This window comes from Corylus avellana, chromosome 1 (assembly GCF_965113065.1).
Source record: "Corylus avellana chromosome 1, dhCorAvel1.hap1.2, whole genome shotgun sequence".
In the NCBI taxonomy this organism is placed as follows: Eukaryota; Viridiplantae; Streptophyta; class Magnoliopsida; order Fagales; family Betulaceae; genus Corylus; species Corylus avellana.
The window spans coordinates 11,873,186-11,887,053 of NC_142490.1; the positions used below are offsets into that span (position 1 = coordinate 11,873,186).

At 38.6% G+C, this 13,868-nt stretch overlaps 2 protein-coding genes across 2 annotated transcripts; both read right to left on the minus strand.

The window, feature by feature from the left end:
* On the minus strand, positions 1-2,143 carry RKF3 (receptor-like kinase in in flowers 3). The gene has a single exon (XM_059581758.2). The coding sequence runs from the start codon at positions 2,102-2,104 to the stop codon at positions 224-226; it is 1,881 nt and encodes a 626-aa protein (XP_059437741.2). The 5' UTR covers positions 2,105-2,143; the 3' UTR covers positions 1-223.
* A 2,945-nt stretch (positions 2,144-5,088) lies between these two features.
* On the minus strand, positions 5,089-7,059 carry LOC132171632 (putative LRR receptor-like serine/threonine-protein kinase RKF3). Its single transcript, XM_059583004.2, has one exon. It carries the CDS (start codon positions 7,030-7,032, stop codon positions 5,158-5,160), a length of 1,875 nt encoding a protein of 624 aa, XP_059438987.2. The 5' UTR covers positions 7,033-7,059; the 3' UTR covers positions 5,089-5,157.
* Between the last annotated feature and the right edge of the window lie 6,809 nt (positions 7,060-13,868).

Sequence of the window (13,868 nt, forward strand, 5' to 3'; positions counted from 1 at the left end):
GGGCAAGCAAAGTTGTAATCATGCTGTATTCTACAAAAAGTCTTTATCAAAAAGTATTCATGTATATTATATTTACAATGGGTGACTGTGATTCCAAATTCAGGAACCATAAAATATAAACAAACAAATCAAATCAGGGTGACCAAACCAATCAGTGTAATCTCCACTAGAGAATTCTAATAATCCTCTCATCTCATGCCAAATGACTAAAATCATAACAAGCCTATTCCGGAGTCTTAGGCCGGTCACTCTCAAATGTATAGGGCTGATAGCCAGTTGAGCTAGATAGCTGACCTGAGCCGCTACTGCTGGCGGATCTCTCAATATCATCAATATCAGCTACAAGAGAAATTGGTCGTTCCGGGATCGAGGGAACAGACAGGTCTGTTTCCAACATTTTCACAACCTGATCCATTGTAGGCCTGGCATATAACTGCGGATGAGAACACAGAACAGCAACCAAAACATACTTCTCTACAACTTCCGGCACACCTAACTCCGGCATCCCATCTTCAATAACATCCAAAGCTCTTCCTTTCCTCACCAATGACCATGCCCAATCGGTCACAAGAGCGGGTTGGCTGTCATTGCTCGCCATGAGTGCCTTCTTTCCACTCAAAAGCTCAAGAAGCACAACCCCAAAACTGTACACATCACTCCTCTCAGTCAATTGACCATACAAGGCATACTCAGGAGCTACATATCCCATCGTCCCCGCCACCCTTGTACTCATATGCGTCATTCCCTCCGGAGTAAACTTTGCGAGGCCGAAATCCGCCACCTTGGCCTCGAAGCTGTCATCTAAAAGGATATTACTAGCTTTGATATCCCTGTGTATAATCCCCGGTTGAGCCCCGTAGTGTAAATAAGCCAATCCCCTGGCAGTCCCCAACGCTATCTTCTGCCTAAGTGGCCAACTCATCTTCTTCTCAAAAGACCCAAACAAATGGTCATGGAGGCTCCCATTCTTCATCAAATCACACACGATTATTCTCTGGTGACCCTCGAACGGCGTCGTGGCGGTACAGTACCCTCTGAGAGCGACGAGGTTGACATGCCGCACGCTCGCAATAACCTCAACCTCGTGCGCGAATGTCACGTCCCCGGCAGCAGAGCAATTCTTGAACCTCTTCAACGCAACCTCGGACCCATCTGTCAAAACCCCTTTGTACACATTCCCATACCCTCCCCTCCCAATTATAGAATCCCTAGAGAAATTCTTCGTCGCTTTCTTAATCTCATCGAATTTGAACCTCACCAGCGTCGTGCTCTCGCTGATTGACTCCAACCTCGAATTCGATCCCAACTCGATTACCGCCAAATCCCTTCCCTGTTCTCTCTTCCTCTTCTTCTTCTTCATGCGCAGCCACAAAAACCAAACCCCTCCAACCACTATCAAACACCCAACGCCAATCAAGACCACCAAGGTCACCACCTTCCGCCTATTACTCGTCGAGCCCGAGGACCTGAAGTCGAACCCGAAGAGGCACTGAGCAGTTCCCTTGTCGGTGGGTCCGTACACGTTCGCCAAAGCCGCGGCATAAATCGACGGGTAGGCGGTGCAGTCGGAGAGGTTTCCGACGCTGGTTCCGGTGAGGTACGAGGCCGATATGCTGGAGAAGCTGGTCGTGCAGGAGGCGCAGGGGGAGTTGTTCTCGAGCGACTGGTTACAGTTGTTGACGACGTTGTTGAGGGTCTGATTGGGGACTTTGGCTTCGAACTGTGCTCTGGTGGTGATGTTCATGCAGCCCTCGGCGATCCACTCGGTCTTGAACCCGCATGAGGATCGGATGTTGAAGCCCGGGGCGAAATCGTCGATGAGGGACTGGTAATCGGACCAGCACGACTCGGACGAGTTGAGTGGGGGCACGAACGAGCCATTGTGTTTGAGGTAGTAGGACAGGACGAGCCGGAGGCCTTGGCGGATGTACTGGCACTCGGTGCTCACGTCCAGTTTGGGACGGTTGGTGCTCTCGATCAGCTCCCGGAGGATGCTGAAGTCGAGAGGGCATGGAGCGGTGTCGTTTTGGGCAAGGGTTTTGGAAGGCAGGAGTGCCAGAGCCAGAGCCAGAGCTACAAGGAAGCAAAAATGGAGGAGGGACATTGGAGTGAAGATTTTGTTTGTGTTATTGTCTGAGAGCAGCTTGCGTTTCAGTTAAAAGTGGGCGTTTCGTCAAGCCAGCCAGTTTGACAGCTTTGATCGATTGCTGAAAAGGAAGTGGGGACCACCACGCAGGGCTGCTTCCAGGAACTGAACGGAGATCACTTACCCAGGCACGTACTCCTAGTCCTATAATTTGACTCATCCCATAATAACTTTAAAAGATAAATACAAATTAAATATTGACCCATATTAGTGGTAGGAGTAATTCCTAATATGATTTCAAAACAAAAAAAAAAAAAAGTAAATACTAATATCCTACGAAACTATCTCGAACTATTTTTATTTTATTTGATTGATCAGGCACTATCTATAAATTTTTAATTTTTTTTTTAAACATAAGATATTGTTTCGCATCATTCTACTATTCATTTGCGGTTTATTACAAATTAACTATTTAGTAAGAGATATGTTACACATTATTATACTGTTCATATGCAATCTTATCTATTTTGCAAATTAACTAGATTTGTTAGACGCATACGTGAATCTCACAAATTCAATAATTAATTTGCAAAAAGCTTATACGAAGCTATTTCACCTAATTCTTCTCTCATTCTCGTACTTTTCAAAATCACTATTAGATCTGTGGGGCTTTATGTATAAGCCCCATATAGCCTCATAGATTCAATAGCAATTTTAAAAAGTTGGAGAATGAGAAAAGAAGGAAGAAAGGAAAATAAGTATTTTCCTTTTCTTTTCTTTTCTTTTTTTAACAATAATTGATTGATTTAAAAACAGATGAATAATGACACATCAACTCAACAAAATAAGGGATAAAGTTTTCCTTCAAATTGGGTTGGAGGAATTTCCTTTAATTTAGTCTATAAAAATGACATGTGTCCTTGAACATATGAGATGCACATGTTTTATTAATAGCAGCGATAAAGTTGAAATAAATTTGATTAAAAACTCATGTGCATTCCACACGTTATTAAAAAAAAAAAAAAAGACACACGTTACTTTTATAGACTAAATTAAAAGAAACTCTTTCGACCCAGTTTAAAAGAAAAGTTTATCCATAAGTAATGATAGAATGGAATGTAGTACCTACTAACATTGAAAAATGTTATATATAGTTTCAAGTTTCAAATGCTTATTTTTTGACTTTCAAATTTAAGACGAATTAATTTATATTTTATATTAATAATAATTTTCAATGGGACAACAATTACTTGCGCCATTTCTCACGTAGCATTAGCCATGGTGGGAGTAGCAATTAAAAGGAAGTTTCTTGGCCTTGTTGAGTCAAAAAGGGAAGGAGTAGAATAGAAAAATACAAAGCAGCGCGCAAGACGGCAATATCATATTTATTTCTCTCAATATAAAATTATTTTTTCTAAAAAGTCTGCATGCATATCTCTACAAAGTCATTGCATAACTATCGGAAGAGACGTACAGGAAAATAAAAATTTCAACTCCTACTACCATTAAGGTTCATTTTAAAAATAGAATATGTGGTGTTTAAAACGTGACAATTGAATCCTTAATTACTTGCTTGACTTAAACATGATTATATATATATATATATATATATATATAAAGCTACCTATGGACTCTTTCTTGACGGATATATTTAGATTAATTAGCTTAATTAGCTTAAGCTTATTATTTTTGGAAGAAATTTTATGTAAGCTTGAAAAAGAAACAATGCCGGGCCAATTTGTGCTAAGTGTGACAACTACACAAAGGGGTATATCGGGATTGGAAAGTTGACGGTGTTAGAATGGAGGATGGGTAGGTGGTAAGAGTGGGTTTTGTAAAGGTTTCCATGGAGCTTGATTCTCATGCCTCTTGTCCAACAGACCAGTAAGTTTGACAGAAACAGTTAGAGTGACTTTTTTATCTAAACGTGACTATAATAACATTTACTTGTTTGGGGTAAATAACAGAAAGAGGTTAGACAGTAAAAATTATATGCACTTCTTCACATCCGATTGAGCTATAATCTAACATAACCCCATCAAAACATTAATGAAACTTAAAATAGGTTACACTAATCAAACAATATGACAGAGAGAAGGGCGATAAACACAACATTCATGGAGGCTGCTTTCCAAATATAACATTCTGATATTTAGAAGAGCAGTAATTATGGTTAAGAGAGGACAGTGGTAAATTCAGTAAAGGGATTTTTATAATTTTTTTTTGTTTATGAGGGGATAGTTTGGTAATTCTACCATGTTCTAGACTCCTTAAGTCAATTAAAGTGGTGTCGATTTGTTATCTGATCTTTAAATCTGACGTTCGCAATATTAAGAATATATTTGGGTGTGCGTTTAACATTTAAAAAATGTGTTTGAAAAAATAAATAAATAAATATTCGTTTAGTAAAAAAATTGAAAAAGTTTTTAAGAATTTAAAAAACTTGAAAATAATCAAAACGCACTTTTGGCAACAGCTTAAAAATAAAGTTTTTGTAAAAAAAAAATATTTTTTGACTTAAAAACTATATTTCTCAAATGCAATTATAAATAGAACTTTTAAGTCAAAAAAATATTTTTTAACAAAAATTTTATTTTTAAGCTGTTGCCAAAAATATGTTTTGACATTTTTAGAAAAAAGTTAAAAGAAATACTTTTGAAATTTTTTATCAAGCATATCAACTTCTTCTATTTAACACAATTTTTAAGTATTAAAATACTTTTTAAACTTTATAACTCAATCTTCAACAGGCTCGAAGTCTATGCATGCACTTAAGCCATAGGTTGACGACAATAAATAAATTCACATGCTGTTTTAGGCTTGGCAGTTGACTGCTGATGAAATTGGTTTAAGCACAGGGCTGCTCCAAATTTCCTATAAAGAGACGTATTCTCAGCATTTGTGAAGTAGGTCAGTACGTGGTTAAAGATCTAAAGATCTGAGAGTTGGGGGGTGGTTAAGGTAAGCAACTTTTACTTTCTGCAGAATGATCCATTTACGTGTGATTGTGAAGTTTGAACTCTTTCTTCATTTGATTTCTAGCCATAAATATAATATATGATTCATGTGAACTAGTTTTTGTATATGCCTCCTGTTGTTTTTGTATAGGGCTGATAGCCAGTTGGCCCAGTTGAGCTAGAGAGCTGACCTGAGCCGCTACTGCTGGCGGATCTCTCAATATCATGAATATCAGCTAAAAGAGAAATTGGTCGTTCCGGGATCGAGGGAACAGACAGGTCTGTTTCCAACATTTTCACAACCTGATCCATTGTAGGCCTGGCATATAACTGCGGATGAGAACACAGAACAGCAACCAAAACATACTTCTCTACAACTTCCGGCACACCTAACTTCGGCATCCCATCTTCAATAACATCCAAAGCTCTTCCTTTCCTCACCAATGACCATGCCCAATCGGTCACCAGAGCGGGTTGGCTGCCATTGCTCGCCATGAGTGCCTTCTTTCCACTCAAAAGCTCAAGAAGCACAACCCCAAAACTGTACACATCACTCCTCTCAGTCAATTGACCATACAAGGCATACTCAGGAGCCACATATCCCATCGTCCCCGCCACCCTTGTACTCATATGCGTCATTCCCTCCGGAGTAAACTTTGCAAGGCCGAAATCCGCCACCTTGGCCTCGAAGCTGTCATCTAAAAGGATATTACTAGCTTTGATATCCCTGTGTATAATCCCCGGTTGAGCCCCGTAGTGTAAATAAGCCAATCCCCTGGCAGTCCCCAACGCTATCTTCTGCCTAAGTGGCCAACTCATCTTCTTCTCAAAAGACCCAAACAAATGGTCATGGAGGCTCCCATTCTTCATCAAATCACACACGATTATTCTCTGGTGACCCTCGAACGGCGTCGTGGCGGTACAGTACCCTCTTAGAGCGACGAGGTTGACATGCCGCACGCTCGCAATAACCTCAACCTCATGCGCGAATGTCGCGTCCCCGGCAGCAGAGCAATTCTTAAACCTCTTCAACGCAACCTCGGACCCATCTGTCAAAACCCCTTTGTACACATTCCCATACCCTCCCCTCCCAATTAGAGAATCCCTACAGAAATTCTTCGTCGCTTTCTCAATCTCATCGAATTTGAACCTCACCAGCGTCGTGCTCTCGCTGATTGACTCCAACCTCGAATTCGATCCCAACTCGATTACCGCCAAATCCCTTCCCTGTTCTCTCTTCCTCTTCTTCTTCGTCATGCGCAGCCACAAAAACCAAACCCCTCCAACCAATATCAAACACCCAACGCCGATCAAGACCACCAAGATCACCACCGTCCGCAAATTACTCTTCGAGCCCGAGGACGTGAAGTTGAACCCGAAGAGGCACTGAGCAGTTCCCTTGTCGGTGGGTCCGTACACGTTCACGAAAGCCGCGGCGTAAATCGACGGGTAGGAGGTGCAGTCGGAGAGGTTTCCGACGGTGGCTCCGGTGAGGTACGAGGCCAATATGCTGGAGAGGCTGGTGGTGCAGGAGGCGCAGGGGGAGTTGTTCTCGAGCGACTGGTTACAGTTGTTGACGACGTTGTTGAGGGTCTGGTTGGGGACTATGGCTTCGAACTGTGCTCTGGTGGTGATGTTCATGCAGCCCTCGGCGATCCACTCGGTCTTGAACCCGCATGAGTCTGGGGTGTTCAAGCCCGGGACGATATCGTCGAGGAGGGACTGGTAATCGGACCAGCACGACTCGGACGAGTTAAGTGGGGGCACGAACGAGCCATTGTGTTTGAGGTAGTAGGACTGGACGACCTGGAGGCCTCGGCGGAGGAACTGGCACTTGGTGACCACGTCCAGTCTGGGACGGTTGGTGATCAGCTCCCGGAGGACGCTGAAGTCGAGAGGGCATGGAGCGGTGCCATTTTGGGCAAGGGTCTTGGTAGGCAGGAGTGCCAGAGCCAGAGCTACGAGGAAGCAAAAATGGAGGAGGGACATTGGAGCGAAGATGTTGTTTGTATTATTGTCTGAGAGCAGCTTGCGTTTCACTTTCAGTTAAAAATAGGCGTTTGGTCAAGCCAGCCAGTTTGACAGTTTTGATCGATTGCTGAAAAGGAAGTGGGGACCACCACACAGGGCTGCTTCCAGGAACTGAACGGAGATCACACGGAGGCACGTACTCCTACTCCTATAATTTGACCCATCCATAATAACTTTAAAATATAAATACAAATTAAATATTGGCCCACATTAGTGGTAGGAGTAATTCCTAATATGATTTCAAAAAAAAAAAAAAAAAAAAGTTATTAGTAATATGCTACGAAACTATCTCGAACTATTTTTATTTTATTTGATTGATCAGGCACTATCTATAAATTTTTAATTTTTTTTTTTAACAGAAGATATTGTTTCGCATGATTCTGCTATTCATTTGCGGTGTATTACAAATTAACTATTTAGTAAGAGGTATGTTACACATTATTATACTGTGCATTTGCAATCTTATTTATTTTGCAAATTAATAACTAGATTTGTTAGATCCACATGTGAATCTCATAAATTCAATAGTTGATTTGCAAAAAGCTTATACAAAGATGTTTCACTTAATTCTTCTCTCATCCTTTCACTTTTCAAAATCATTATTAGATCAGTGGAGCTCCATATATAAGATCCATATAGCCTCATAGATCCGATAGTGATTTTAAAATGTTAAGGAAGGAGAAAAGAATGAAGAAAGGAAAAGAAGGGCAGTAATTATGGTTAAGAGAGAACAGTGGTAAATTCAGTAAAGGGATTTTTATAATTTTTTTTTGTTTATGAGGGGATAGTTTGATAATTCTACCATGTTTTAGGCTCCTATAGTTAATTAAAGTGGTGTCGATTTGTCATCTAATCTTTAAATCTGACGTTGGCGTTATTAAGGGCATATTTGGGTGTGCATTTAACATTTAAAAAGTGTGTTTGGAAAAAAAAAAAAAAAAAAAAATACTCGTTTGGTAAAAAAAAAAAATTGAAATTTTTTTTAAGGATTTAAAAAACTTGAAAATGGTCAAGACGCATTTGGGCAACATCTTAAAAATAAAGTTTTTGCAAAAAAATATATTTTTTGACTTAAAAGCTCTATTTCTCAAATGCAATTATAAATAGAACTTTTAAGTCAAAAAGTATTTTTTTGACAAAAATTTTATTTTTAAGTTGTTGCAAAAAGTGTGTTTTAACATTTTTAGAGTAAAAGAGTATAAAAATATATATATATATATATTTTTAAAATTTTTTACCAAATATATCAGCTTTTATTTAAACTTTATAACTCAATCTTCAACAGACTCGAAGTCTACGCATGCACTTAAGCCATAGGTTGACGACAATAAATAAATTCACATGTGGTTTTAGGCTTGGCAGTTGACTGCAGATGAAATTGGTTTAAGCACAGGGCTGCTCCACATTTCCTGTAAAGAGACGTATTCTCAGCATTTGTGAAGTAGGTGGTTAAAGATCTAAAGATCTGAGAGTTGGGGGTTGGCTAAGGTAAGCAACTTTTACTTTCTGCATAGTGATCCATTTAGGTGGGATTGTGAAGTTCGAACTCTTTCTTCATTTGATTTCTAGCCATAAATATAATATGTGATTCATGTGAACTAGTTTTTGTGTATGCCTCTTGTTGTTTTTGAAGAATATATATATATATATCTGAGAGTTGGGGGGTGGCTAAGGTAAGCAACTTTTACTTTCTGCATAGTGATCCATTTAGGTGGGATTGTGAAGTTTGAACTCTTTCTTCATTTGATTTCTAGCCATAAATATAATATGTGATTCATGTGAACTAGTTTTTGTATATGCCTCTTGTTGTTTTTGTAACCTGCTTTTGAAGAATATATATTGTAATAATACAAGTCAAAAACACAAATCATCAACATTTGTACCATTAAATAGATCAAACAAACAAGTACTAGAGATAATGATTATTACATGAGGCGGCCAATATGGCTACATTAGAATCAATAAACAAAAAGTAGGTATAGCTTCAAGCTAAGGAATTCAATAGTGACGGCCAATTATAAACTCAATAATAATTTTAAATGTCACATGATTCGTAAAAAAACAAAAAATAAGCTTTTAGTATTACTCCTTTTACAAAGGCTTGTTCTTGAGAGTGTGTCACACATACAAATAAATATTAACCATCTCTAAATGATACAGGCTAATCATGGGATCATTTGCCGCCCTAAAGCTACAAAATCACACTTGGTTTCCATTTGGGCATTTCATCAAACACTTATGTGCTAGATGAATCGATCATGTGGGCATTATGGGTAATGTCCCAAAACATACCCAGACACTCATTTGACCCAATAGCATCATTCTTTAACAACGTAACAAGTATGAGCATGTGATTGAGCAAAAATGATAAAGTGTGAGAAAATTCGCGATTAAGCATTGAAATGATGCCTTGGGTTACAAATTACATACCCCAAGCAAACAATTCCAAGACTCAATCATCAAACATTAAAAAAGAAAAAAGAACAAAAAAAATTACAAAAATCTAAAACCCTAGTTTTTCCTCAATTTACTAGCAATTCTAAAGGAAATTTATGGGGGAAAAAACACACCTTACACACCTACGAGTGTCGGGTAATCTTCTTACGAATCATCAACGTGGACGTTGATGATTCGTAAGAAGATTACCCGACACTCGTAGGCGTGTAATGTGTGTTTTTATCCTATTAATTTCCTTTAGATTTGCTAGTAAATTGGGGGGAAAAACTAGGGTCTTAGATTTTTGTGAAATTTTTTATGTTTGATAATTGGGTCCTGAAATTGTTTGCTTGGGTATGTAATTGGTAGCCTAAGACCATTTCCATGCATCACATTGCACATATTGGGTCCGGAAAGTCTAAATTTTTCACTCTCAATATCTAACTGCGAATTTTCTTTTCACTTTACCTTTTTTGCCCAATAACATGCATACACTTGTTGGGTTGTTAAAGAATGATGCTTGGGCCAGAAATTGGTTAGAGATGATGGCGGCCGACGGCAGTGGCCGGAGATGAGCCTAAACAACAATAAGCCAAAAATAAGCAACAATAAGCCAAACAACAGGCCAATTATGGGCAAATATTAAGGACAACTTAGGGCCGAAAATGGGTTTAAGTCATCATACAATACCAACAAAAACCAAATGATTTGACTAACAAAGAGCCAAAAAATGGGCAGATACCACATATAGCTACTTGGGCAATCTTCTAGTTTTTTTTTTTTTTTTGAGAAATTATATCTAAAATCCTTAGGTAAACGCGCTTTTATTAAAAACTCTCTGGGTATTTTTTTTTGAAAATTTAGTCCCTGGGTCACTCGAAACTACTAGAAAACTCTCTACCGTCAATTTTTGTTAATTTCCGTTAGTCTACTCAAAACTCACCGTTTTATCTAATTAAAATATTATTTTTTTATTAATTTAATTTTTTTTTTAAAAAAAAAAAAAATTTTGAATGGTGGCCAGGGGTGGCAGTCACCCCAGGGGCGGCCACCCCTTGGGGGTTTGGGGTGGCCTGTGGGCCACCCCTCCACCCATGGGGTGGCCACAAGCCACCCCAAGCCACCCCAAGCCACCCAAGGGGTGGCTCAAGCCACCCCATGGGTGGTTTGGGGTGGCCCACAGGCTACCCCAGGGGTGGGTGAACCACCCCTGGGGTGGCTTACGGCCACCCCATAGGGGTTGGGGGGGGTGGCCAGGGGTGGCGGTGCCACCCCTGGCCACCCTTCAAATTTTTTTTTTTTTTTTTAAATTTTAAAAATTGAATTTTTAAATTAAATTAATAAAAAAATAATATTTTAATCAGATAAAACGGTGAGTTTTGAGTAGACTAACGGAAGTTAACAAAAATTGATGGTAGGGAGTTTTCTAATAGTTTCGAGTGACCCATGGACTAAATTTTCAAAAAAAAATACCCATGGAGTTTTTAATAAAAGCGCGTTTACCTAAGGATTTTAGATATAATTTTCCTTTTTTTTTTTTCTTAAATTTATTTCTTTTCTTTTTTTTCGTAACTAACCCTTAAATCATTCGCAGGTTGCTATAAACCTTTGAAATCATGCATGTATCTTCTGGCAACCGCAATGACAGGAAGTTAGCCCAATCCAAAAACACAAAAGTTACCCAACAGAGAAAACAACATATTCATGGACCAAAATTTAATAGAATCTGAAAAGAGAAAGAGATGGATCAGATAAGCAATGAAAATGAGTAAGGAATACTTACCCAAAAAAAAAAAAGAAAAAAAAGTAAGGAACAAAATGGAAGAATGGAGTTGTAGAAGATGGGGATTTGAATTCAACGGGTAGGTAACATGACCCACAAGACCATTTGGGATTGATTTATACTGTAGCATTAACCTATTGTTCTGATACCATGAATAAGTTTATATTTAAAGTTCATATAGTCTAAAGATAAATGAAGATGGAGCTACCACCTAGGCCCAAGCGAAGTTGTTGTTACACTGCATGCAATCATCGTTATTAATTTCCTACAAATTTGGTCTTCCGACAGACATTGCATAGCTGTACAGATTGGACTGACATTGTTGACTGATTGTTTTACCTTTCCCTTTTTTTCATTCCAACTTCAACACCCACACCTACCATGAGAGACACAGTAATAGCAGACTTCAAACATTTGCCAACCTAGCACTAGTTTGAAAAAAGGACCATCGTTTAGTGGTCACTAGAAAATCTCCATTTTGATTGAGCATGTAATAGGGCGAAAGCTTGATGACTCCCCAAACAAGAATTCTCAATCTATTAATATAATAGCCGTCTTAAATCTCACTGATACTCCAATGAAATTGAGTCAGGCAATTAAAGAGTATTCATATCAGCTTTCCTTTCATTTTCTCTAACTTTAGGAAACCAAACTACCTTTTGCCTTTTTATTCAAATATATCCCACAATAACTTCCTTTTAAAATTTCCTATAACATTAAAATATTATTTATTTTTATATTCATTTATTTTGCATAGGAAAATGTGAGAGGAGAGAGAATGTCATTTTATGATTATAATAAACCATGTGGATTGCTATAGTTGAACGGAACGGGATTCTCTTCAGTCCATTATGGACTAGAGAATATTCAGTTCATGGCTAAGATTTCTTCTCAGAAATCCTATGGCCACAAATGAAACACATATCCCACTAATAAAAATAATAATAAAATATTATTTTAAATTTAAAAAACAAATTAATAAAAAAAAAATAAGAAAAAAGAAGGGGGTGGTATGGTGGCCGGCCACCCCCATTTTGGGTAGGGGGTGGCTAAGCCACCCACCCCCTCTAGACCAAGGGGTCAGCCACCCCATGGCCCTTGGGGGTGGCCGAACCACCCCCAAGGCCAAGTTAAAAAAAATTAAAAAATTAAAAAATTAAATTAAATTAAAAATTAAAAAAAAAAAGGTTGGCCCTTGGGGGTGGCCGAAGCCACCCCTTGGCCCAGAGGGGGTGGCCGAGCCACCCCCAAGGCTCTTGGGAGTGGTTCGGCCACCCCCTGGTGGGCCATTGGGGGTGGCTTGAGCTACCCCCTACCCAAAATGGAGGTGGCCGGCCACCCCCTATGGTGGCCAACTACCCCTTTCTTTTTTCTTATTTTTTTATTAATTTTTTTAATTTAAAATAATATTTTTTTATTATTTTTATTGGTGGGATATGTGTCTCATTCGTAGCCATAAGATTTCTGAGAAGAAATCTTAGTCATAAACTGAATATTCTCTAATCCATAATGGAATGGAGAGAATCCTGTTCCTAGTTGAACCCAATACATTGGATTCAACTATAACAATCCTAATGTATAGGGAAGCTACTGTATGTGAGTTTTTGTGATTTTTTTGAGATTTTTCCTATGTATAAGGAAGAGAAGCAGCTTTAGGGTAGCTACAGGGAATTCTCGTCAAACTTGAGAGAATGCTTGCAATTTTCACCATCTACGCCCCTTCATACGTTTATGCTTAAGTAAAATAACTACAATTGGTTTTCCTATTTGCCTTTGTATTTTTATTTTTCTAAAAAGTTAGTTGGACTGATGACAGCTACAAAGCAAAGAAGTTTCTTTTTTCAACACAATCTCAAAGTTGAAAAAAAAAAAAAGAGTTTTTGGTGTGCTGGTATTCCTCATAATTGCTCTTGAAAAGTTAGTTGACTGATGACAGCTACAAAGCAAAGAAGTTTCTTTTTTCAACACGATCTTAGAGTTGAAAAAAATAAAAAAAAATTAAAAAAGAGTAGTTTTTGGAGTGTTGGTGTTCCTCATAATTGCTCTTGGTGTTGTAGGAAGCTACTCAGGTTGAGGAATACTGCAAAGAAGTTTTTGAGATTTGAAGTTGGAAATGGGAAAAATATCCATCTTTGGTTGGATTTGTGGCACCCTACTGGCATTCTTTTTGAGAAGTATGGCTTTAGAGTTATTTATGATGCCCAAAGTAGTGTGGAGGCAAAACTATCTTCTGTTATTCATAATGGAGATTGGTTTTTTAGGCCTGCTAGGTCTGAAGCTTTGGTGGATTTTCAAACTCGATTTACTGAAATTAGTTTGGGATCTTATGATAAACCCATATAGACTGCTTCTAGGAAATGAGTATATGTTAGTTATGATACTTGGGAGGCTCTTAGGGAAAAGAGAGATCAAGTTGAGTGGTGGAAGTTAGTATGGTTTTCTCTAGCCATTCCTAAGCAAGCTTTCATCTTATGGCTTGCCATGAAGAATAGGTTGGTTACAGAAGAAAGGCTGCTGAGTTGGGGTTATAAAGGAGATGTTAATTGCTCTTTTTGCATAAATCAAACAGAGAACC